The sequence below is a fragment of the Erythrolamprus reginae genome, chromosome 1 (assembly GCF_031021105.1).
Source record: "Erythrolamprus reginae isolate rEryReg1 chromosome 1, rEryReg1.hap1, whole genome shotgun sequence".
NCBI lineage: Eukaryota > Metazoa > Chordata > Lepidosauria > Squamata > Dipsadidae > Erythrolamprus > Erythrolamprus reginae.
The window spans coordinates 362253002-362280677 of NC_091950.1; the positions used below are offsets into that span (position 1 = coordinate 362253002).

General features: G+C 37.4%; 1 protein-coding gene across 9 annotated transcripts in view; it reads left to right on the forward strand.

Moving 5' to 3' along the window:
* The window catches only part of GPATCH2 (G-patch domain containing 2), a 112589-nt gene that overhangs the window by 21133 nt on the left and 63780 nt on the right, over positions 1-27676 (forward strand). For 2 of the 9 annotated variants that reach the window (XR_011557506.1, XR_011557505.1), the window contains exon 6: positions 16913-17117. The exons of 5 other annotated variants lie outside the window; for them this stretch is intronic. Coding sequence is in view for 2 of the 4 variants with exons in the window: in XM_070734401.1 (XP_070590502.1) it covers positions 45-128 (84 nt within the window). In the remaining 2 variants the exon portion in view is untranslated. Of the gene's footprint in view, positions 1-44; positions 176-16912; positions 17118-27676 lie in introns of those variants that run through there. 2 more of the 9 variants (XM_070734401.1, XM_070734402.1) reach the window with 1 other exon arrangement.

Below are 27676 nucleotides of genomic sequence, written 5' to 3' on the forward strand. Positions count from 1 at the left end.
GAACAGAATTGAGATGATGACCTGTTCTTTCACTTTTAACACAGATGAGTTTGCAAAGCCTGTGCAGGAACCGTTGCTCAGTGCCTCTGAAAAGAAAAAGGGACCAGGAGGAAGGGAAAATGACATAATATCTAATGAGGTTTCATCTGAATAAAGGGTCAAATCATAAACTGCATAGCAATGCACATAGAGTACTGACCATGCACTTCTGTTCAGCTTGATTAAATCATATTATGTAATGGATTACATATTATGTAATAGATAAAACATCAATAGTGCACAATGTTTGTGCATCCTAAGTACTCACCTAAGTGGGTCAGGAAAGGAGTGAAGAGGAACAAGGTTGGTTTTAATTTCACTTTGTTTTGTTGATCAAAAGTGTAAGTGAAGGTATTACTCAAAAAATGGGCAGTCGTTTTTCACAGATTTTGGAGAAGGTGAAATCTATATGCCTTATTTCTGGCAATTCTGCCTTTATTATATATTTATGTTGAAAGTTCCAAATTGTTTCTTCTGTTAGAATGGAATGGCTGATATGTAGCCTTTGAAAGTATAAATATTTCCTATATAAAATCAAAACATAATTAAAATCATAATATTATTATAATACAAAGACTTGTGCTGTGATTTTTTTTTAAAAAAATGAAAGAATTTTAACTGAAGTGTGGGGAGAGGAACATCTATTCCCAATATTCTTGCTGTAATACTTATATATTAGTGAATATTTCTGGTGGTAGTCAGATATAATAATTAATAATTTAATAATAATAATTTATTAGATTTGTATGCCGCCCCTCTCCAAAGACTCGGGGCAACAATAATAAAAAACAATATTATAGTGAAACAAATCTAATATTAAATAAGAAACATATAAAACCCTATCATATTTAAAAACCAAACAACACATACATACCAAACATAAAGTATAAAAAAGCCTGGGGGAAAGGTGTCTCAACTCTCCCATGCTTGGCGGTATAGGTGGGTCTTGAGTAGTTTACGAAAGACAAGGAGGGTGGGGGCAGTTCTAATCTCCGGGGGGATTGATTCCAGAGGGCCGGGGCCACCACAGAGAAGGCTCTTCCCCTGGGCCCCGCCAAACGACATTGTTTAGTCGATGGGACCCGGAGAAGGCCAACTCTGTGTGACCTTATCGGTCGCTGTAGCAGGCGATTCCGGAGGTACTCTGGTCCAATGCCTTGTAAGGCTTTAAAGATCATAACCAACACTTTGAATTGTGACCCTAATTGATCGGCAGCCAATGCAGATATAGTCCATCTGTTATATAACATTAGAATATTACTACTCATATTTCTATTAATTACAGAACAGTACTTCCAAGAATGTTGTTGAATATGGTATAGTTGCAATTGATTTAAATTCTGTGAAATATGTGGACAAACAATCTCAGATTAAAATACTGCCTTAAACTTATTAAATTGTTCTACTGTATGCATCTGTTTCTCGGCTTCTGCTACTTGTAATATTGACATAGAACTTCTGAAAATTTTGTCATATTAATTTAAGGATTATTTGGATAAATATATATATATATATATAGAGAGAGAGAGAGAAAGAGGACAAGGAACATTCAAGAAGCATATTATGTTGGTGTTTTCTATTGATACACACTGAAAAAAGATTGCCATGGGGTCTGTTTCATACTGTGAATTTTTATGTTTCCTAATTGAAAGTCACCTGTTAGAAAATACTGTAATCCATAAAATGAACACATGTATCTTTATTGGAAAGAAAAAGTGAAAAGTTTTGAAAATAGTTTTTTTGACAATGAAAGGTACAAAGGAAACTAGGAAGTTCCTGGTAAAGACAAATTAAATTCAGGAGAATCAGAAAAGGGAAATAAACACTCAAGAACATCGAGGGGAAGTTTGTGACTCAAAGAAGCAAGTGGATCAGGAGGTATGGATCAGTCTCTCACTCCTGAAGACAGTCCACAGCGGCCTGAATAAATTAGCCAATCTCGAAAAACAATCAGACCTCCATGACTGAAAGAAGCCCAATAATCACATTGGAGAAATGTATTGTGGTCCTAAATGCCCTGCTGAGAGAAATTGAGGTTGCATTACAGGTAGCCCTTGTATTACAACCATTTGTTTAGCAACCATTCAAAGTCACAAGAGCACTGAAAAAAAAGTAACTTACAACCTTGCACTGTAAAGCTGTCACAGCATCCCCAGAGTCACATGGTAAAAATTTGATTGTTTGGCAACTGGCATGTATTTATCACAGTTGCAAGATCCCTGGGTCATATGAGCCCCATTTGCAACCTTCTCAGCCAATTTGTGACAAGCAGAATCAATGAGGGAAGCGGATTTGGTTAACGTCTATATGATTCAACCAATAACATGGCAGAAGTCGTAAAATTGGGCATGACTGACTTAACAGTCACCTTGCTTATCGAGTGAAATTCTAGGCTGACTTGGGGACATAAATCGAGAACTATGTATTGCAAGGAAGTTCTTGTTTATTTGTTAGTTAATATATTGCAGGAGGTATGCTGAAGGTATGTTGCTTTCCCAATGTTCATATGCACTTAATGATGTGGGAGGCAGCTTTCTCTAATCCATTGATAATCTAACAATTATTTTGGGGATGAACACTATTGCCAGAAGGACCCTGAGAGAAATCCAGGAAATATGACTCCTGTGCAAGAAAATGAAGAGACAAGGAGTATAATTAATGTTTTCCTAGTTTTTCCACCTGTGGGTCATGCTGAAAAAAAGGAAAATTGTTTCATACACAGAATATTAAAAGAAAGGAAAGTTGTTTCACACATAAAACCAATTCACATGCACATTTAGCTCTTTTTTATTTATCATGTGATCTCATTATACCTCCTACAGATTATATATACATACACATTTATTTGTGTAGTTATTAGTCTACATTATGATTTTATTTTAATTTCTAGTGTGCTAAATATAGATACAGATATAGACATATTTGCCTTTCAACTTTTAAGTGTAGGAATATAATTTAAAACTACTTTTTATTAATATCTTTCTTCAAAAAGAATTTTATTTGAGCTGTTATCGGTTATGCTAAAACTACAATTTTAAGAAATCAGAAACTTCTTTTGGGTTTGATGGATTTCTACTCTTTAAAGAGAAACAAAACACTAAATATTTCTAATCCTGCATTATTTACTGCATGAATGGGTAAAATACTTAAAATACTTTAAGAGTCATAAAATTTAGAGGAAGAAATCTGCCAACTGTAGCGGGAATTAGATTTAGGAAGAGAGGTACAGAGTCAAAATATTGCTACAGAATTAAATGTCAAAAATCTTCTTTAATAGTAGATATATAGTTCACAGTGTCTGGTTATGATTAATACATTTAATCTAAATCACTGAAAGTTGCTCTCTCCTTTTCCATAAAATACAATGAGACACAAATCAGTTTTACTATAGGTGGATAACAATTGGAAAATAATGCATCTTCCTACCCAATAAATTGTCAGTTATACCTTTTAACTAAATCAATTCATCTTTTCAAAATTTATTGCAATTTCTAATAATAAATCATCTCAAATGTTTATTCATTTGCTGTCTGGTACATGCGCACCACTTTTGCTATAGTCTATTGTTGTTGGGTTTTTCCCCCTTTGATTCATTGTAAATTATAAATCTATTCTGAATCCATTTGCTACTTAAAAGTTAAAATCTATACCTCAACCACTTCTCTTTTTTGTCCTTTATATATTTTAATACCCTTGAACTTTGATGCAGCCCAATAAGATGAACAGAAGACTTTTTATGGTCTTTGAAAGCGTTAGATAGTAAAGCAACCAGCATGAAGATGATTATTATAGATTTTATTTGCATACATCAGTTAACCAGATAAATTAAACAAAATATAAAATAGTTGAATTTGAACAAGAATAAATGTGCTGTACGGGTAGTCCTTAACTTACGACATTTGTTCAGCAACTGTTCAGTGTTTACTTGACTTCTATGCCGCCCAATCCCGAAGGACTCAGGGTGGCTTACAAAAGTAATATAAATACAAATACAAGTAAATACAGAACAATAAGAAGAAGTCGAATATAGTATCTAAAACTATAAAACCCTGTATTAAAAAAACCCCATTAATTATAAAACCATCATAATCACATGCATGCATACCATTCATGCAGTTTGGGCTTATCAGTTGTTAGTTCATGTCCCCCTGGGCCTGCTGGCAAAGCCAGGTTTTGTGGCCTTACGGAAGGCCAGTAGGTTGGGAGCAGTATGGACATCAGGGGGTAGTTGGTTCCATAAGGTAGTTGGTTCCATCAGGGGGTAGTTGGTTCCATCAGGGTGGCCACCCACATTCCTGCCAGCCTGTATTGCTTAGTCGACGGGACCCGGAGGAGGCCAACTCTGTGTGCTCTTATTGGTCTCTAGGAGGTGTTGTGGTTGGCTCTGGCCCAGCTCCTGCCCCAAGGAATGTGGAGGTGGATTCAGGGGAAACATCAACATGTCATAGGCCTGTTTTATTGCAGACAGAATCAGGTAGTGAGGTTTCCTCAGAAGAAGAAGAAGGTGGGGGTGACTTGGAAGAGGGGAGTTTGGCAGACTGCCCAGGAGGAGATCAATCATCCTTATCATTCCTGGATTCTGAACAAGAATTTATGACACATCCACACATGCGTAGAGTGATGTACAGGAGACAACAACTGAAGGATTATTACAGGAGATAAATGAGGCCACCTGTGGTTGGGTGGGGCTGCTGTAATTAGTGCTACAGATAAAAGAGCAGCCTGCTGTTTTAGCCTCATGGCAGTTTATCTGATTCATAGTTTCGTCATGATCGTGGTTTTTGCTGTTCAAGATTGTGTGTGGATTTTCTGGACTTTAGAATTGGATTAAATTTCCCAGTTATTGGGTGAGAATTTGGATTGCACTTAACCTGTGCCTTGTGTGTACCAGAAAATCCATTTGACATTTAAAAAGGGAGCTGTTTCTGTTTTTCTGTTGATAAAGATTTGGCGTTTTCCTTCTATCGTGTGGTGTGTGTCTTTCTGGACTAATTACCCTGTAATTACCAGTGGTTGAGACATGCCGGCAGAACAGGAGGTATGTGGCAAGAGGCGGTCCCGTTAATAGTCTGGTCCTGAATCATGTAGGACTTTATAGGTAATAACTAATACTTGAATTGTGCCCGGAGACTAATAGGAAGACAGTGCAGCTCACAGAGCATAGGTGTTATATGGGCATACTGAGGCATAACCATGACAGCTCTTGCGGCTGCATCCTGGACTATTTGCAGTCTCCAAACACTTCATTCATTCATTCATTCATTCATTCATTCATTCATTCATTCATTCATTCGATTTCTATGCCGTCCTGACATTATGGCTATTTCAGTACTCCTACAGTCACATGGTCAAAATTCAAGCCTTTCCACACTTAGGTCTCCGTGAGCATCCCAAGTCCCCCCATTTCTGCCCTCTTGCGTGTCTTGCTGTCCATCACATATCTCTCTGCTGCCCTCCCCCCCACTGCCCACCATTGACCTTATCCATCTTCTTCCTCCTGCTGGCAGCCTGAGATCCAGGTGCTGGGGGGGGGGTGCACTCCTGGGATGTAATCAGGGAGGGCAAGGAGATTGTAACAGACAACTGGAACTGCTGTTGCTAAATGGCACAGTCACATGACATTTTGTCTAATACTTGCAATGCTAAGCAATACAAATTCCACTCCCAATTGTGGTTATGTGCTAAGGTCTACTTTTCTCTTTTATCCCTGAAATAAAATAGCAAACATTTTTATAATGTGATACCATACAGCACCACAGATGCATATTGCCTATTTTTAGATGGTATTCCCATTTTGCTTTTTAAAAAGTACCCTAAACTATCTGAAAATGAATAATATAAAATTATGATTTCTATAAAAGTACTCAAATTTCCAACTACCAAATTAATTGCTCAAATACTTTTTGCCCCAAGAATTTGCCACTATGTAAAAGAATCTCTTTCCCTCCAAAAAAAGGCAAAACCTCTTAGACTAGAAGGTTCACCGTCACATTTGTTTATTTGTTTGTTTGTTTATACAGTATATTGGATTGATATGCCGCGCCTCTCTGAGGACTCGGGGCGGCTTACAACATATAAAATAAACAATGTGAGCATCTTAAATTTGTCATCATGTCCTCTCATCTGGATTATTGCACGGCTCTTGCAGAATGAGGTTGCATGGGAGTAAATGGCATTGGATGTTTGACTCATAATATGAATACTTCATGAGCTGCATTGGTTGCCAGTGCATTAGGATCCCCTCAGCCAGGGGTAGGCAAAGTTGGCTCTTTTATGACTTGAGGACTTCAACTCCCAGAATTCCTGAGCCAATCATGCTAGCTCAGGATTTCTGGGAGTTGGAGTCCAGAAGTCATAGAAGAGCCAGCTTTGCCTACTCCTGCCTCAGCCAAGAAGGACTAGGTCTCTGCCATAGCTTGTCCTCTGGGCAATTCTCCTTTCGGAAACCAGAATGACACTGGACACAGCTGGTCTTTTGTAGGGCTGTGAAGATCTGTTTTCATGCCCAGGTGTGTTAAGGACACCATTTTTTGCTATATTAAAATTGATGACAATATCCCATTTTGCAGTGCTTTACAGCCGTCTCTAAGTGGTTTACAGATTTAGCATATTGCCCACAACATTTGGGTCCTCATTTTATCCACCTCAGAAGGATAGAAGGCTGAGTCAATCTTGAGTCTGGTGAGATTTAAACTGCCAAATTGCAGGCAGCCAGCAGGCAACAGAAGTAGCCTGTGGTACTGCACTCTGACCACTGCACCACCATTGCTCATAGCTTTACTGAGTAAAACAATATTTTACTCAGCATACATTTATGTTTATTCTGTATTGTTTTGTTTTATATTTCTATGATATGTATCACTCAGAATCACTTATTGAGATGGGCAACTATACAAATAAAATAAATTATCTACACCAAAATATCTTCTCCGCTTTAATAAGCAGCATTTCATTCCAATCTAAATCTTTGATCATTCTGTGATGCTTGGAGATCTAGAAATCGCATTAGGTTTTCTTGAAAGAAAATGAGCTTTATACATTGTTATACTGCTACATTATGTTAAAAAGAAACAATAAAATATTCTTTCTTGGGATTGAAAGTATACATCTAAAAGAGTTATTACCAAAAAATGTTTTCCCTTATAATAAACTCAACCCTTTTTGCCACTCATAATGGTGTGTGTGTAATGGGTGGCTATGTAAATTGAATGAATAAATAAATCCTCCAAACTGGTTATATGGATAACGTTGGAATTTCTGGCAACAGTAACTCAATTTAGGAGTTTCTGGCAACAGTATGGAAATCTGTTGGAAATATGGAACTAGTTTGTCATTGCTTCTGGACCAAGAAGTTATTGATCAAATTTTGCTATTCATTTGACATAATGCAATATTAAAAATATGACCCACTTCCACCAATTATAATTTGAAGCAGAAAAGTACTTTGCATTATGGAAGAACTTATGTGAACTCATTTTATTGCACTTATTGATTCAGCCACATTTAAAAATCACTCGATACATCTTTCAGATTCTGTATTTGATTTTGTATTTAATTACTACATAATTGCAATTACATGTAATTATAATAAATGTAATTCCTCATCTTATTTTGTTTGTACCATAACATCAACATGTCGATAAACTAGTGGGCTATTATAAAACATTGCAATGACAACAAAGGAAAACAACATAATAAATACAGTAGATAAAATTGAAGCTTGGTATACTATATCAGTAAATCTGATAAGAGCTGATAACATATTGGGTGCTGAAATGATTAATTTGAGAGATAAAGAAATCATTTGCATGCAAGCATTAGAATTCATTAATTTCGCTAATTACATAGTGAAGAAAGCATCTGTTTTCTTCACTAAAGAGCAGACATTAATTATGGGTCTTACCTGTTCATCTAAAAATAGTGACAATATGTTCAGTTTTTCTCTCTAAACTGTTGATTTTTATGGAAAGTCTTGCCATTATGGAATTGTCAAGACCTCATTAATAAGACAATTTTTAAATAAAATTATGTTAAGGAAAGCTCAAGCTATTGATAGTTTTTCAAGAAATATTTTAGATAACAACACCCCAATTTTAATTAACAAAAAGCTGTTATAAAAACAAAGAAACATACAAGATTGACCACAGAAAAAGACCTCATGGTCTATCTAGTCTGTCCTTATACTATTTCTTGTATTTTATCTTAGGATGGATATATGTTTATCCCAGGCATGTTTAAATTCAGTTACTGTGGATTTACCGACCACGTCTGCTGGAAGTTTGTTCCAAGCATCTACTACTCTTTCAGTAAAATAATATTTTCTCACGTTACTTCTAATCTTTCCCCCAGCTAACCTCAGATTGCCCCCCCCCCTTGTTCTTGTGTTCACTTTCCTATTGAAAACACTTCTCTCGTGAACCTTATTTAACCCTTTAACATATTTAAATGTTTCAATCATGTCCCCCCTTTCCCTTCTGTCCTGTTAATTAAAAAATGTTTTTCTATTACTTTAGATTGTAGTAACATGATTTATACACATCCAGAATTTGAGAAAAAGAAATGTTTTGAGGGATATATGTTTGGATTAAATACCCATGACTAGTGTTGGGTGAACCGAACTTGCATAGTTCAGGTCCGTGCAGAACTTTGCTGTGTTCGGCATACCGAACCTGAACCCGGACTTTTTTTAAAGTCCATGTTCTGTTCGCGTTCGAACAAACTCCACGATACGGCAATCAACAGCCATGTTGTAAGCCGAAGCCATGCTGTATCCGGACAGGAAACGCAAGGACCGGCTGTGATTGGCCATGCATCCTGCTTGCCAGTGATTGGCCAGCCGGACGCATGGCTGTGATTGGCTCGGCAGGACACCTGACCCTTCCTCTATAAAAGGCAGGACCATGCACTCCAGCGCCATTAAAAGAGCTCCGCGTTAGTTAGGGATAATGCTGTTCCTGCTGCTGACAGGGAGAGATAGGTTGGGAAGATTTCTAAGGGCAGATCACCTAGGCTGCATCTGGTGGTGGCTGCCACTGAAAGGGAACATATCTCAACTGTGCCATTGTTTTCCAAAGGTCAAAGGTCATGGGCCATGACACATAAAGAAGGCAAAAGTAGATTTCTTAAGTATGATCCATATGCTACATTTATATTTCAACTTCTTCAGGGTGTAAGATGAGATCCTGCTTATTTGAAGATCCAGAATGTTTATTGGAAAAACGATTATTCACTTTTGGTGTCCTAACAAGTTGCCCAAAATTAGTAAAAGCCCAGAAATTTAGACAAAATTGGGTAGACGTTTCAGAAGAAACCTTTTTTTTTTGGATGAAATATATAGACCATCTTTTATATTTTATTTATATACACTGCTCAAAAAATAAGGGGAACACTTAAACAACACAGTATAACTCCAAGTAAATCAAACTTTTGTGAAATCAAACTGTCCACTAAGGAAGCAACATTGATTGACAATCAATTTCACATGCTGTTGTTTGAATGGAATAGACAACAGATGGAAATTATTGGCAATTATCAAGACCCACTCAATAAAGGAGTGGTTCTGCAGATGGGGACCACAAACCACATCTCAGTACCAATGCTTTCTGGCTGATGTTTTGGTCACTTTTGAATGTTGGTTATGCTTTCACACTCGTCGTATCATGAGATGGACTCTACAACCCACACAAGTTGCTCAGGTAGTGCAGCTCATCTAGGATGGCACATCAATGCGAGCTGTGGCAAAAAGGTTTGCTGTGTCTGTCAGTATAGTCTCCAGAGGCTGGAGACGCTACCAGGAGACAGCCAGTACACCCAGGAAAAGTGAAGGGGGACATAGGAGGGCAACAAATGGATTTGACTTTCGCAAACAAATTATTATAGTTAAATTGATATAATCAGTTCCCCGTTGTGCTAAATTAATCAAATTGGACAAAACCTGAACATAGTAGCAGTTCAGATAAATTCTATTGGCATCAACCTAATTAAATAAAAATTCAAAATGTTCCTTGATTACTCTAGAAAAATGTTGATGGAGCTGAAGCACCCATAGCTTGTGAAAAGAAAGACTTTATGACCTCACTTAAACTCTTTGTTTTATCTGAAAAGATCTGTCTTGACAGGTCCATTAGTGTAGGAATGATCATTGAAATCTTTAATGATCTGTCCCTTAGCAAAATATCTGACATAAACAGTAATCACTTGAAGCCTATTTAAAAAAAATTGGATATTTTTTATCACAGACGTATTGAAAGAAAGAAGTATAACTCTTTTATCCAGGTTATCTGATCTTTCTTGTTATTAGTGATGGTACAGTGCAGTCTATAACTCTACTATCCTTTTATGTAACTATTTTTGTAGAAAAAAAAACCAAATTATTTGAAAGAACATTTTATTTCTATTAATGGAAGCAACAGCAGTTATACTGTTGTACTTAGCCATTGTATAAACCAAATAAAGGAATGTTATTCCTTCCCTGTTTTTTCACTAAACCAAAACTTTATCCTGATAGTCACTATGACACATCACAGCCATGATGATCATGTTTAGTATAAAATTGCTGAAACTTTTTGGAAATGACAACTAAAGATAAAGGCATTCACTTACTACTTAAGGAATATGGGATGGATTATAGCCTTGGTTTCCAGATATTTTCAAGCAATACCCAGAATTATTGACCATGGTCTATGAACCGCTAATTTGCTTTGTGCCTTAGATTATGGCTTCTGCATAAACCATTAACAGCATCAAAATATGCTGGGATAAAATCCCAGACGTTAGAATTAATATTCCCCTCTATTTTTCATATTAATATGAAATTAATCAGTGGATATTATTGTACATGTTAACTGGGGGGAAATCCAAAACTAGTTAGAACACAAGATACAGAATACTCATAGTAAAGTTACAAAATTACGAGATAAGCTTAAGAAAAGTTTAATTCATTTGGCACTGAATTTTTGAGTTTAGCATAATAAACTTAGAATTTTTTAAACTTTGAGATATTTAAGTACCAAATTCAGCAAAGTCTTTTTAGTTACTGTAAAAGTCAACTATTAGGGAGATCAAGGGTTTTTTAAAAAAAATAAATAAATTTGTAGTGCAAAGAATGACCTGTAATATCTTGATATTAAATTGCAAAATACATACTTTTTTATTATTTGTGCTAAATATATAGATTTTCTGCTACAGTTTTTTAAATTAAAATATATCACTCATTCTGAATGTATTGATTTATATATTTTTGTGCCAGTATTAAGTGAAAGGACTTTACAGTAAGTTAAAAAGATTTGGCAAGGTAGATTTCATTGTGTGAATTAATTTAAATTTAAATTTGTATTTCTATATTAAATATTTTCACTTTTTACCTTGCATTCTTACTATTAGGGTTTTGAAATGTTTTCTTGTCCTCACACAGGTGTAATTCTTTTTAATATTTGTAATGCCCTATTAAATAACTGTCTATATATGTTAGCTGTTTAAACAAAAGAATTGATGGGTCAGATAATTGTAAAACTAGCATCTTTGGATAATTCAGAATTAATGTAATCATTCTTCTTTTTTGTGTGACATCATTGAATTTCAAGAGAAATCTACTCCAAGTAGTATTATTGTTTAGAGTACAGGTGGTCCTCGACTTATGACCACCACGGAGCCTAAAAAATATGAATGTTTTAAATAAAGACAGAAGGGGTCATTCAGTCATTCTTACTGTCACTACAGGGAGAGTATCTGTTTTCACTTTATTTTATTAATCTGAGGAAGAACATCTTCCCATCAAACAGACGTCATTGTCATTTAATTGGTAGTTTATAGAATCAACAAGAAGATGCCTTGCACGGTTGAATAAGAGGTGTTTATTCATTTAATAACTGAAAGAGTGCCACAAAGTTTATTTAAAATGTTATCATTTCTGACATTTTCATTGTATAAAGTACGTAGCAGACCTTGTAAAATCTGTTTGGCTTGTTTGAAAATTAATCCTAAAATACTATTATATGCATGTTCAGAGTAATTACTTATCGTTTCTCTTGGTTAATCAAGAATGTACATAGTATGAAGCAAATAATGTTGATATTCTCTCACCCTTAAAAGTCACATAGCTTGGGTAGCCAAGTGAGGCCAGTGAGTGTACATTAATACATAAAGTAAATATGAAATTTGACTAGGTTCTCAGAATAGAAAAAAATAGATTCTATGTCATGCTAGATAATGTTTTCCAGAGTACACTACAATCAGTCAAAAGAACATAAGGTCTCTTTTAGGACTTGGAATGTTTCAGTATATCAAGCCAATGAGGAAAAAGGTTGTGGTTGTGGAAATACATTGAACAAATTTTATGTTACTGTTAGAAAAGCTTCAGGGATTTTTTTTTAATGTAATTGGTTTTGGAAAGAATCCTTGCTTGCTGGAATAAAATCTTATCAGGGTTCAGAATGAAAGGATTCAGCCTTTCATTCTTCCAATAATATGTTAGAAAATATGAGTGGGATTATAAAATATATGCCAGTTTCTGATGCTTGCATTAGTTTATCATGTTGAAGTCAACACAACTTTACTTGCAAGGTACAGGATGTTATATTCTAGCCAAAAGAGAGATTACAGAATGACTAGAAGACCTCCAAGGTCCCTTCCAACTCTATTGTTGTTGTTGTTGTTGTTGTTGTTGTTGTTGTTGATGATGATGATGATGATGATGATGGTGTTAATTTATTTGTGCAAGTTTTGTTTTCCCACTTAAGTGCTTTGGACACATTTTTTCTATAATAAAGATGTTATCTTCTATTCATAAATTATTTTTTATAATGTTGATATGCATATTTATTTGCAGAAGTATAAAAGGAAAATATTTAATGGTTCCTACTAACTGATATCCTCTGGAAAAATGACTAGAAATATTTTAATCTAGAATGTCTGATAGATCAAATATTTATTTCATGTTTGGTAATCCATTGTTTAGCAACCACAATTAACAGTTGGACAGTACTTTCACTAATTATTTTCCTTTTTCAATTATTTCAATCTGTGTCTGAAACAGAATTTATTGTTGGTTTATGAATCAAATCCTTAAGAGAGAAGGAAAAGGGAAACTGAAAGTAGGAAGTCCAGTCCCGTTAGTCATGTCACGCCGTTTAACTCATGAAATAAGTCAAGAATAAAACACTCCAACAAGTAAAATATCTGGTTTAAACAAAATAGAGAGTTATTTAGTGTGAGGGAGTTAGCACTGGATAATATTACATTATTTTTAATCTATTTCTTTATGAAATGGTTAACTCTTTCATTAATGTTTAATTCAGCAATTTAGTTTTTATAGTAATCTCTAATCAATTTAGACCAGGGGGGAAATGTTACCAGTCCGGGCAAACTGGTAGCAGTGGCCGACAGTTGTTCACTGAACTGGTAGCAATGGCTGGCTGGCCACATCCCTAAACCAGTCCTCTGGTCGCCGCTCACTCAGCCTGCAAGGAGATATCCCGGGGCTGCACATGCACTCTGGCCCTATCCCGGCCAGCATGATGTCCTGCTGGAGCACCAGCAGTGCAATGTGTGCATGTGCAGCAGCCCCACGATATCCACTTGCCATCCTCGAGCAGCGCAGCAGCAGAAGGTAAGGCCAATACTGGCATGGGGGGGGGGAGGAAGACTCGCTGAGATCATCCGACTGCTGCCCGCTTACCTTTCCCTCCGTTTTGGGTCCTGCTCCCTGCATCCAGCCCATGACGGGAGACGCAACACTTCCGGGCTGGACCAGCCGCCCTTGGGTCCCCAAAGAAGCCAAACCCACAAAACCAAAAGGGAAATTTTTAGATTTCACTACTGGTTCAGATTTTATCATTTAAACATTCAAGTGACTGTGCCCCAGTTTTACAACTTTTTTTGTGGCAATCATAAAGCAAATGCTTCAGGCATTAAGAGAACACTCGTTGTTAAATGAACACCATAGTTTGCTATGTGGCTTTTTTTTTTTTTTTTTTTTGCTGCAAACCAGAAGTAAACGCTGGATTCTGGCAAAAAGCATCTTAAATCATGGTACCATTGATTGCACGGCCCTGCGGATGGCTGCAAATGCCAGCCACATTCCAAATGCTCAAAATGCAACTATGCAATTATGGGAGTAACTGGACATCAGAACTTCAAATCTGGATCATTAGTCCCATTTTCAGGGAATGTCATAACTTGAATAATTGCAAGGAGAGAACTACTATTCTAGTCAATGCAATTGATTTCCCAATAGCAGAAAAACTTGCCAATAAAAGGAATCATTAGCAATGTTTCTAGTCCTAGGGTAAATGAGGAAAATATGTCAGCCAGATCCACTAGCTCTTGATTTCTTCTGCCTTCTCTTTTACATGTCACACTAAACAATTGGTAATAAAGAATAAAAACTTCAGTCTCAGATTCTCTTTTTTTCTTGTTCTCTTCCACTGGGACAATTATGAAGAATATGAAAACATTTGTTTCTATTTTAATGTAAAGACAGAGCTAACTCCACTGTAATTTTTCCTAAATTATTGCTTATATAAGTAATTTTCTTGCAATTATTGTTGTATTTATGATAATATCTTGTGAAGGGCAGTACATATATCTGAGACAGTGCTTCACTGCAGGGAAGGGGTTGGGCACAATCAGAGAAGCATAGTATGCTATTGTGATGCATTACTTTTGTACACAAATCATTATATTGCTTGCCTATATCAAAGAGGTGGAATTCACTATTAAATTCATGCCTCCCAGAAACCTTTTAGTACAATTGAAAGAAATCACTTAATATTTTAATTATTTAAAATTAGTCAGAATCCCTAAGAGCTATCCCTAAGGTAATTGTTGGTGAGCTATGATATCAAATTAACAGTATAATTTATTGAGCACTCTTGAGCATTCTTTATTCATTCAATGTTATATTTTCTTCTGTTGTTATACTATATAAATACTTATCTTTTCAAGGATATTTTGAAGTTCATAATAAAATCCTGATGCGAAACATTCTTTTACTTTCTCAGGCAGTTTAAAAAAATTATGCAGCAAAGCATGGCAATGTAGCTAGTTGTATACTCAGTCATCTGTTTAATCCTTATCCCCTTCACATTGTCAATACCCATCTAATTCCACTTTAACAACAGTAATTGGCTGATGGAGTAGCAGATATAGATTTGTTTTCCTGATGACTCCTTGACTTTTTTCCTCCGGTAATACTAATAGAATTCCAAATCCTTATTGGTGTGATCATGTCATGAGTAGGTCAACAGTCATGTCAAGGTCCTATTGGAAACTTCATAGCCGACATCTTAATTTAGACTTAGCAATTGCCCCCCTCCCCCCATGTGCATTTGTAAGCAATTCTTTCAAGTGTCTCAGTCATTCCATTATAATAGAATTCATTTAATTCAAAAGGAATTACTTCATGATGTGAATGTATTTGGATCACTGCAGTTCAATAAAAATAAATCTAGGAACATCCGTTCTGAATTCTTGATACTTTTCAAACTGAAAGTTAGAATTATTTATTTACCTATTTGTTGGCCATATATATTATCTTTTATACAGTTTTATACAGATCTTTTTATTTTATTTTTATTTTAAACTAAGGGCGGGGGAAGTCTGATTATGTGGTAGAGGAACATTATTTATCACATGATATAAAATTATTTCTCATAGATCCCTTGCTATATCCTCACTGAATTCTCATGATCATTGCCAACCAGTTCAGAAATCTATCATCTAAGATTTGTCCTTTAGATATTTTGATGTACCAATCACTTCTGTCCTAATTTTATTGTTGTTGTTCAAAATCAACAGTTGCAATCATCGTTCACACAAATAGTGATCCTATTGATTTCAGTGAGGTTTTCTGTGCAAATAAGAATGCTTTGAATTGAAATGCTTACATTACTTATATTTTCATTTAGAACTTTTGTCCATCCACTTGTAACTGTAGATTCAGCATTAATTTTGATAGAACATCAGTAGCCCCATGAAAAAAATCATTCCCGTTTTCAGTAAACCAATTGTCTATTCTAGGCATGAGCATAAAGATATCATACTGTATAAGTTCAAAGATTTTATAACAACATTGGAAATACCAAGCAATGTCTTACCAGAATCCTATCTATGTTAAAAATAGGAATGCTTCAGGTCCTCCTCACAGAAGATATTGACAGTCGATGAGGCAATAGACCCACTTTGTGGTGGCTCCCAATTTCCTCTCACTGAGAAATGCCAGGTTCCACTGGCATTTCATAAACAGTAAACATATTTGTGTTCCAGTATAAGTTTCTATATAATTATATTAGTTACTATAAGGGTGCTTGTAATTTTAGTAATTATTTTTATATCATTTATATTTAATTTCCATATTTGTTCCTTGCCCAAAGTTTATCAAGATTGAGGCAGGTTATAAATATTGTAAAATAAATAGGAAAAGAAGTTAAACATTCCAGGCAAAATAACTAGATGTCTACAGTTCTGTGAAAAAACATCTGTCATCTTTCAGATTTTTTGAACATTTATTTGATGTTGGTGTTGATAGTTATCCAAAATTAATGTAGGTCAAACTAGTACAGAAACTTAGTCTACAAAAACAAATGTAATCAACATTTGATGCTTGTTTCTTTTATTTCATAAAAAAAAATATTCAACCTATAGTGTGCCAATGTTAAAAATGTGTAACTGCCACTATCCACTTCCTGTAATTAGTGATCAGATTCTCAGATTGTGATCCACTCTATGGCAAACTCCCTCAGTAACATTTGAGGGATTGAAGAATGACATTCGTTTTTCAGATCTTGATACAAAATCTCTGTATGGTTTAGATCTGGAGTTTTACTTGGCCATTCCAAAACATTGAATTTGTTCTTCTTCATCCATTCTCTTATAGACTTGCTTGTATGATTGGGATCATTGTCTTGCTGCATGATCCACTTGCACTTCAGCTTCAGCTGATGGACAGATGGCCCGTTACTCTTCTATAGAATTCTCTGACACACAGCAGAATTCATGCTTCCTTCAGTGATGGCACCGTATCCAGGTCCTGAGGCAGCAAATCATCCCCAAACCATGTCATCTTCACCCTTCACAAGTTGGTATGAGGCTCAAAATTAGAACATAGTCTTTCATTTTTCTAGATATAAAAGTCCCAGACTTTTTTTATTCATCTTTCCATAAAACTTTCCTCCAGGAAACTGGAGAATCAAATATGAGAGAATCATCATTCAGTGCTTCTTTATGGAGTCATAAACATTGGTTTTAACCAAAGCAAAGTTTGCAGATTCATGCATGTTGTTCTAGAGTCCTTTCCGATGTCCTGAGCTGCACTCCTGAAATGATTTTGATAAGATGCATAGTAGCATGCTTGGCTGCATAGCTAGAGGTATAACAAGCAGGAAGAGGGAGATTGTGATCCCCTTATATAGAGCGCTGGTGAGACCACATTTGGAATACTGTGTTCAGTTCTGGAGACCTCACTTACAAAAAGATATTGACAAAATTGAACGGGTCCAAAGATGGGCTACAAGAATGGTGGAAGGTCTTAAGCATAAAACGTATCAGGAAAGACTTAATGAACTCAATCTGTATAGTCTGGAGGACAGAAGGAAAAGGGGGGACATGATCGAAACATTTAAATATGTTAAAGGGTTAAATAAGGTTCAGGAGGGAAGTGTTTTTAATAGGAAAGTGAACACAAGAACAAGGGGACACAATCTGAAGTTAGTTGGGGGAAAGATCAAAGGCAACGTGAGAAAATATTATTTCACTGAAAGAGTAGTAGATCCTTGGAACAAATTTCCAGCAGACGTGGTTGGTAAATCCATAGTAACCGAATTTAAACATGCCTGGGATAAACATAAATCCATCCTAAGATAAAATACAGGAAATAGTATAAGGGCAGACTAGATGGACCATGAAGTCTTTTTCTGCTGTCAGTCTTCTATGTTTCTATGTTTAAGAAGATTCACTATTTCCTGAAGTAGTCTCCATTTCAAGCAACTCTCTTAGCCATGAATTTATGAAGCTTTGCAGCTTTAGAAATGTTTATGTACTTTTTTTCAGACTGATAGGCATCAATGAGAACGTATTCAGAAATTTAATCAGAATTGCATTTAATTACTAGACAAGACTTCTACAATCTTTGTAGTGGAAAACTTCATTCATTCCCTGTGGTGTATAGGAAACCTTGTGAGATTTATATAGGACAGGGTTTGCACGTAAGAATATAAGAAGAGTCATGCTGAATCGGGCCGAAACCCATCGAGTCCAGCATTCTGTGTCACACATTGGCCCACCAATTGTACATGGAGATCTTGAGCAGAAAGAGAAGGCAAAACCCTTCCTTTCCCTTGACCCCCAACAAATGGTATCCAAGGTACCATTGCATTGCAAGATACCATGCACAAATCAGGCCATATTGCTAAATGAAGAACTCGCATAACTGGCCCTAGTTACCTCTGTAATTGATTCAATTAAAGAGAGACATATTTTTCCCAACTATGTTTACTGTCTCTGAAATAAATGAAACAAGCACTAAACTTTGGAATTCTTTTTCAATCTCCAATATCAGTAAAACCCTCACCAAAATTTGTTAGCTTCCATGGATAAAGATATTTAGTAAACAAGAGAATAGCTGTCACATAATTGCATCAGAAGATGACAAGCATGGCATAGAATTCTTCATTTGGCATCTCAGCAACTGATATTCAGAGGTTTCTTGCTTCTGATATTGGAGATCTGTTGACATCATAATTCATAGATGTTTGTAATGCTCTTCTCTGGTCTTTTCATTTGAAAGCATCAATATTGGCAGTTATTACATCTTATAGAAGCAAATTTTACAATTCAGTAAATTTTATCATTCATTTAGTGTGTACTGGATCTGCCACAATTCATTGTTTTTAGTCTTAGTTTGTGGCACTGATTTACAATGGTTACTCCTTCCTAAGCAGGCAATTATAATCAGTGATGATAGGGATGGAGAGATCAAGCTGTAAGCTCATCTTCCATTGTGTAATAATGCATCTGGGTCGACACCCCTTGCTCCTATTAATATCTGCCTGAAGCTATTGGGAAAGATCACCTAAGGTCAGGTATGATTACAATGCAGGTAATACTCAACATTACATCTCCAATCCTGGATTGAATAGACCCAGTATTTAGACAAAGTGACAAAGAGTTTTATGGTGGCTGGAAATTATTAGAGCCTGGATCAGGGGGAAAAAGCTTAGACTCAACCCCTATAAACAAAAATTCCTTCCATTCTGAATGGTTTGTAGGAAGGCAGTTAAAGGCTGTTTTAATGTAACATGCGAGTTTTAATGCTCTTTCCTCTAATTTTGAACTTGTTGGTTAATGTTACTTCTATTCTCAGTATTTATTTATATAGAATGTAGTTTGATTTTTGTATTGTGGTTTTGTTATTTTTTAAATCTGATTTATTAGTATATGAATGCCCTTCAGAATCATTACTATAGTAAATAATAGACTCGTGGAATTGATTATCTATAATTTGAGGGCTAACTATTCTGTAGAATCTGTAAATATCGTCTCAGATATGGAGTATTATGCAAAATTTATCCATGATTTCAGCTTTCAGAGCTTCCACCTTAATACACACACACACACACACACACACACACACACAAACACACATTATTTTCCAATACCTTAATAAACTTGATCCTATTATTGAAATACGCTGTTTGATTTTTTTTCCATAAACATGAATGTTCTCATTGAAAGAAGTGCCTTACAGTCAGTTTACTTCCTAGATGTGTCATTGCCAGCTGAGGATTCAGGTCTCATGTGTGTATGTACTTGTTACCCCGTATGCCTTCTTTGCACTTCATTTGCCAATGTTCATTCTTCCATTCTGGAGGGAGGGAGAAAAATGGGGTAGGAAGAGAGAGATGCTTTTGTAGACCTTATTTTACTCAGTTTAATTAATTAGTTGTTTTGAGAACATGTCACTGATCATTCTAATTCAAATTAGAATGATATTTAAAAGTACTGGTACCATTACAGAAATTTATAAAATAAGGTTTTTGACTGACTTTAAAAGTTCTTTAAAAAGAATGCAACTTGCTTGCAATTTTGTTAGCCTTTATTTTACATTTTCCTATTTTCTAAATGTCGGCCCAGTAATGTTTAATCACACTTTGCCTGTATTATAGTTAACAGCCTTAATAGGTTGGTACAAAAGGACATCTACCAGTTTTGACACAGGAAGTAATTATGCAATAAAAGACAGATTTTTGCTCAGGCTAGAATTAGTCCAGCAATTCAAAATATAAGCAGTCACCTTGGATTCGCATAACAGAAAGTGACACCCTCTCTTTGGCTTTGAGCTAAATAGATCTTGTACAGTTGACTCAAATAGATCAACTGTCCACTCTTTGCTCTTCTGTTAATTAATCTGAGAATCAGTTGTGTTGCTTTGACATTGTCTCAAAGTTCACATTGTATGTGTTAAATAATGCAAGAAATTTAATAATTCCCCCCTCCCCCCAAACTAAAGAGAGTCGGGTGGTTATCAGAGGTTATTTTAAGAAAGAAAAAAGTGACATTTAAATGTAGAAAGTTACAACAGGTTTATCTCTTGATATTTATAGTTCTTTTAATTTCTGTTGTCATGAGATCTGATAGAATACTTGGGTCTTCATTTTCATACTGCTGTTTTCCATATGAAGGTTGCTAATGTAATGTAAGTTCAGCGGTTCAAATCCCTAGTGCTGCGTAACAGGATGAGCTCCTGTTACTTGTCCCAGCTTCTACCAACCTAGCAGTTCGAAAGCAAGTAGAAAAATAGGGACCGCCTTTGGTGGGAAGATAACAGCATTCCATGTGCCTTTGGCATTTAGTCATGCCAGCCACATGATCACGGAGACATCTGCAGACAGTGCTGGCTCTTCGGCTTTGAAACAGAGATAAGCACCGCCCCCTAGAGTTGGGAACGACTATCATATATGTGCGAGTGGGACCTTTAGCTTTAATGTAACTAGGCTTGTATGGAAGACCTGTTCAGATCATTCATATTGGTTAATGAAAGAGGTATCCTATGGTAGTAGGCTGCAGTTCAATGCACAAAAACATACTGGGGGGTATCAATAATGCATCTTCCCACAAACAAGAAAGTCTACAGAAAAAAAAATCCTCCAATATGGAACAGGCAGTTGGGCAATAGTTTAAAAGGATGCTGATTCCTTCATTCTGTGTCTCTTTTCTTCTTCCTTTCAAATAACATGGCATAGTACAGACCAGATGGAAAGGGGTGGAATGAAATACTGTCGCTGTGACTATTAGGTCTTCTCTGTCTATTTCTATAATATCAAATCAAAGTGTGATTATAATCAGATATATTCCGAGGACGGTTTGGTCATGATGAAAAATGAGTTAAGTTCTTGCCTTAGACATAAAAGCCGACTGGATGACTTTGGATCAGTCACTCTTCTTAGTCCAGCTCACCTCACAGGGTTGTTGTTATGGGGAAAATAACAGGAGGGAGTACTAGCTGCCTTGAGTTATTTCTAAAAACAATGAAAGGTAGCAAACAAACAAACAAATAAAATGTTGATGGCTACAACTGGAATGAGCAGGGGTTTTTTTCAAATGTTTTTATTATCACTACAGTCAGACTATCCTTTAATATCATTAACAGGATAGATAATTCTTCCTAGTATATTATTTGTTTGTTTGTTTGTTTATTCGTTCGTTCGTTCTTTCATTTATTTATTTATTTGATTTGATTTGATTTGATTTGATTTGTATGCCGCCCCTCTCCGTAGACTCGCGGCGGCTAACAACAATAATAAAACAGCATATGACAAATCTAATATTTAAAATAACTAAAAACCCTTATTAACACACAAACATACTATGCATAAATTGTATAGGCCTGGGGGGAAAGGAATATCTCAATTCTCCCACGCCTGACGACAGAGATGGGTTTTAAGGAGCTTACGAAAGGTGAGGAGGGTGGGGGCAATTCTGATCTCTGGGGGGAGCTGGTTCCAGAGAGTCGGGGCCGCCACAGAGAAGGCTCTTCCCCTGGGTCCCACCAGATGACATTGTTTAGTCGACAGGACCCGGAGAAGGCAAACTCTGTGGGACCTAACCGGTCGCTGAGATTCGTGCGGCAGAAGGCGGTCCCGGAGATATTCTGGTCCGATGCTATGAAGGGCTTTATAGGTCATAACCAACACTTTGAATTGTGACTAGAAACTGATCGGCAACCAATGCAGACCATGGAGTGTTGGTGTAACATGGGCACACTTAGGGAAGCCCATGACTGCTGTCGCAGCTGCATTCTGCACGATCTGAAGTTTCTGAACACTTTTCAAAGGTAGCCCCATGTAGAGAGCGTTACAGTAGTCGAGCCTCGAGGCGATGAGGGCATGAGTGACTGAGCAGTGACTCCCTGTCCAAATAGAGTTGCAACTGGTGCACCAGGCGAACCTGAGCAAAAGCCCCCCTCGTCACAGCTGAAAGATGTTTCTCTAATGTGAGCTGTGGGTCGAGGAGGACGCCCAAGTTGCGGACCCTTTCTGAGGGGGGGTCGATGATCCCCCCCCAGGGTGATGGATGGACAGATGGAATTGTTCCTGGGAGGCAAAACCCACAGCCACTCCGTCTTATTCGGGTTGAGTTTGAGTCTGTTGACACCCATCCAGACCCCAACAGCCTCCAGGCACCGGCACATCACATCCACTGCTTCATTGACTGGACATGGGGTGGAACTATATTAACAATAGTTTCAGATTACGTGCACAAACTATGATGCTCAACCAGACTCTGTTCCTAATCAGAACTTGCAACTTAAAAGTATATTTTCCAAAGTAATATTTATAGAAAATTCCTTGTAGTACTAGTGCTTGTACAGTGATACCTTGTCTTACAAACTTAATTGGTTCTGGGACAAGGTTCTTAAGGTGAAAGGTTTGTAAGATGAAACAATGTTTCCCATAGGAATCAATGGAAAAGCGATTAATGTGTGGAAGCCCAAAATTCACCCCTTTTGCCAGCCGAAACGCCCATTTTTGCGCTGCTGGGATTCCCCTGAGGCTCCCCTCCATGGGAAACCCCACCTCCGGACTTCTGTGTTTTTGCGATGCTGCAGGGGAATCCCGGCAGTGAAATTGCAGCATCGCAAAAACACCGAAGCCCTTGAAACCTCACCTCCGGACCTCTGTATTTTTGCGATGCTGCGATTTCACTGAGGCTCCCCTCGCTGGGAAACCCCACCTCTGGACTTCTGTTGCCAGCGAAGCCCGTTTTTGCGCTGCTGGGATTTCCCTGCTGGGATTCCCCTGCAGCATCACAAAAACACGGAAGTCCGGAGGTGGGGTTTCCCATGGAGGGGAGCCTCAGGGGAATCCCAGCAGCACAAAAACGGGTGCTTTGCTGGCAACGAAAGTCCGGAGACGGGGCATCACAGCGGCGGAGGTGGGTTTGTAAGGTGAAAATAGTTTGTAAGAAGAAGCAAAAAAATCTTAAACCCCAGGTTTGTATCTCGAAAAGTTTGTATGACGAGGCGTTTGTAAGACGAGGCATCACTATTTTTAAATTACACATGCTATATAAAGAGAAGCAGGCAGAGTGAATGTTATGAAACTATCCAAATGCATAAAGTATTTTCACTGACTCAGCAATGATTCAGAACTAATACTGCCCTGTAGCAATAAACTTAGTTGGGTTTGTTGGGTTTATTTGCAATTTAATTAGAATATGTCTATTGATTAATAATGAAAGGAAATTTGATTTCAGTGAAATCGATGAAGAATTAAAAAAAATCTGATATTGATTAAACCCAAAAGGTCTATTATTGGTGATAAACTATGCTGAAATAAAAATGCAGAAAAAAGATTTTAAAAATCAGACACATATTGGCATGCTTAAAATTACTGGGATAAAGATATAGTGATTTAGTGATGTAGTGTTGAAGTCAAAATAAAGTATTTTGCTGTGCTGAATAAAACTAATGGAAACATTCACTGGAGTAAGACAAATGGTGTTAAATGAGAAAACACACCATGAATTGCAAATGGAGCTGAGTTAATTTGTTGCTACAGTAGTGTTGCCCTACTGTTAAATGAAGACTGTGTAATTATCTTGCTGGCAGAGATAATGTCAAAACCTCATTTCTCCTTACATGCCTCGTTTTTACATGAGGGATAATTGAGCTGCAAGGTGACAACTGATTATATATGGCTATCATTGGGGTTCTCTTGCTCAATTTGCAAATAATGTTATATTTCTTAAGAGATTACTTTTATATCACTCATCAAATTAGAGGCAGTAAACTTTGCTACTCTTTTTAGTATATGCCCTATAACCAGCAATATATTATCCTGAAAAATGCATTCCCCCTCCCCCCCAGACTTGTATTTAATTGTTTATATATTTATGATTTGTCCCCGTCTACCTTATCTTTTTGAGTACTAACATACAAGCTATAATGGCACCTTTTTAATACTGATAACTTACAACTATTTTCATTACTTTCATGTTCTAGTTCAGCGTTTCCCAACCAGTGTGCCGTGGCACACTAGTGTGCCGCGAGACACTGTCAGGTGTGCCGCGGCGCCCCTAGGAAGCTCCAGCTGGGCGGGGCGCTGCCGGTGCCGGACCACTGTATCCGGCGTTCTCCTGCTGGGCCCCAAAGAAGGAAGGCGGGGAAAAGGAGGCAGGGGCAGGGAGGTGCGGCAGTAGGAGTAAAGGGAGCCGTGGCTGCCCCTGCCTCCCCACGGTGCCTCCGGCCAAACGCGCCCCTGGCTTCTCCGCCCTGCCCCACTGCCCGCCCGATCCACCCACTCTCCCCCGCCGCCGCCTCAAGCCTTGGGGCAAGCAATCCAGGAGTCCGGGACTGTGTGACTTTGCGCCATGAAGAGAAAATGGCCGACTTTTCCCTGCTGCCGTTTTCTCTTCATGGCGCAAAGCCACACAGTCCCGGACTCCCGGATCGCTCGCTTCTCCGGTCAGCAAAGCCATGTGCCCAGGAAAGCGCCGCGCTGGCCGGAGAAGCAAGCGATCCGGGAGTCCGGGACTGTGTGGCTTTGCGCCATGAAGAGAAAACGGCAGCAGGGAAAACTCGGCCGGGCTAACGGGAGGCGGCGCGAGGCCGGGCGCTGGGGACGTCTGGGAGGGCGAGGAGGCTGATGGCTGCTGCGCACTCCACTCTCTCTCCGGCTCTCTCTCGCTCTTTCTTTTTCTCTCTGTTGCTAGCGTGGTGAACGAGAGAGAGAGAGAGAGAGAGAAAAAGGAGGAGAGAGAGAATGAGAGAGAAAGAAAGCAAGAGAAAGAGGGAAAGAAAGCAAGAGAGAGAGAGAAAGAAAGAGGGGAAGGAGGGAGAGGGAAAGACATAGAGGGAGGGAAGGAGGGAGAGAGAAAGAGAGCAAAAAAGAGAGGCAGAAAGAGGGATGGAGAGAAAGAAGGGAAGGAAGGAAGAGAGAGAAAGAGGGAGGGAGAAATAGAGTGAAATGGAGGAAGAGATTTTTTTTTTGTCCAAACTTTTCTTTACCACCACCACCCCACCCCCCGTTCAGTGTTCCCCAGAATTTTGAAAACATGAATAATGTGCCGCGGCTCAAAAAAGGTTGGGAAACACTGTTCTAGTTAAATCACTGAGATTTCCACTAAGGTAATATATACTGCTCAAAAAAGTAAAGGGAACACTCAAATAACACATCCTGAATTGAATGAAATATTCTCATTGGATACTTTGTTCTGTACAAAGTTGAATATGCACAACAGCATGTGAAATTGATTGTCAGTGTTGCTTCCTAGGTGGACAGTTTGATTTCACAGACATTTGATTTACTTGGAGTTATATTGTGTTGTTTAAATGTTCCCTTTATTTCTTTTGAGCAGTGTATATTGCCTTGTAAAATTAAAAAAAACATTGTTTTATTCATTCATTCATTCATTCATTTATTTATTTATTTATTTATTTATTTATTTATTTGGATTTATATAAAAAAACAATGCAGCATCATAATCTAAACAGTTAACATCAACATATAACAGCAACAGCAACATCATAATTTAAAACAGTTAATCTAAAACCCCCATAGTATTAAAATCAGTCATTGCCATTCACACAACAAGAATACACTACATTTGTTTGGCCGGGAGGCTAGGGTCTAATGGCCCCAAGCCTGACGGCATAAATGAGTCTTCAAACTCTTGCAGAAGGCGAGGAGGGTGAGGGCAGTGCGGATCTCTGGGTTGAGCTGATTCCAGAGGGCCGGGCCCCCACAGGGAAGGCTCTTCCCCTAGGCCCTGCCAAGCAACATTGTCTAGTTGACGGGACATGGAGATGGCTGACTCTGTGGGACCTAACCAGTCGCTGGAACTCATGCGGGAGAAGGCTGTCCCGTAAGATGCTTAATAAACTTTTTAAAAATTGTTAATATAGTTCAAAAGGTTTTCAAAAGCTTTTTCATTTTGAATTTCAGATTCTGACCTTTATGTTTATAAGTAACAAATTTTGTCTTCATTTAAATGGTTACTCTAGAAAAGGGATCCCTAATCCTCAGACAGCAGCCCACTACCGGGCCTTGAGTCATTTGGAACCTGGCCGCGGAAGTGGCGGGTGAGCATGTACACACAGAGGGCAAATACATGCACTCCGTTTGCTTGAGCGGCAGGGGCATGTGCCCACTGCTCAGTAAAATGGAATTGCATTCACACTACACCATTCACCATCTCCTTACCATCTCCTCTCTCCCTACTCATCCGCAGAGCCAGAAAGGTTGGTTACTCTGATCTAGAAGACATCCTTTGGTGCTGGTTATATGTACAAGACATTACTCTATATTGACTTATGGTTTCCTCTCCTATTTATCTGATGATCAACTAGTTAATGAATTATTTCAATGCTAGTTAATTTTTGGTTTGATTTATTTTTCATATTTTACTCAAGGCAAGACATAGAGATTTACCTTTATCCTATATAGCAATGTTATGAAGTAGATTGGATTCAAAGTTAAGAGATTCCATTGCTTGGAATAAACCTGAACCTGGATTTTTCAATCCAAGTTAGAGGATGATAGAAGAGGACAGAAGAGGTGATGAAGTCTTCAATGAATCTTTGATAGCTAAAAACTGTTACTCCTGAATGCAGTTAGCAATTGTTTGATCAATAGAAAGGGTTATCAGATGAAAAGAAAAGCAGTTTAGATTTTATCCTCAGGATAGCGCTCATTCTTGGTGTTCATTTTTATTGTCATGTTTTGAACAAATGAAAAGATCCATTTCCAACTCACAATGTTGCAAAAGCTTCATAATTTAGCATCGTAGCAGATCTTTTGAATAATATACAGTATTTTGTTTTCACCAATTCTCAGTTTAGTGCAAAGGACACAAACTTCAGAAAGCTCGTGCATGCTATTTAAATCACCAAACATTTTTCATGTTTGTATTTAACTTCCTTTTAGTAAGTGGAAATCATTTCATTTCCCCTAGGGTATAATTTTTAAAAACCTATGTTTTTTTTTAAAAAAAACCATTCAAAATGAAACATTTTCCCACAGGACAAATTTATTATAAGTACTTCCAAATGTTTATTTAAGATTTATCTGGATTTTAGTCCTTTTGTAACTTTCTAAAATCACTTTTTAAATTGCCTTTTTGCTGTTTATTTGAGAAACTTTTT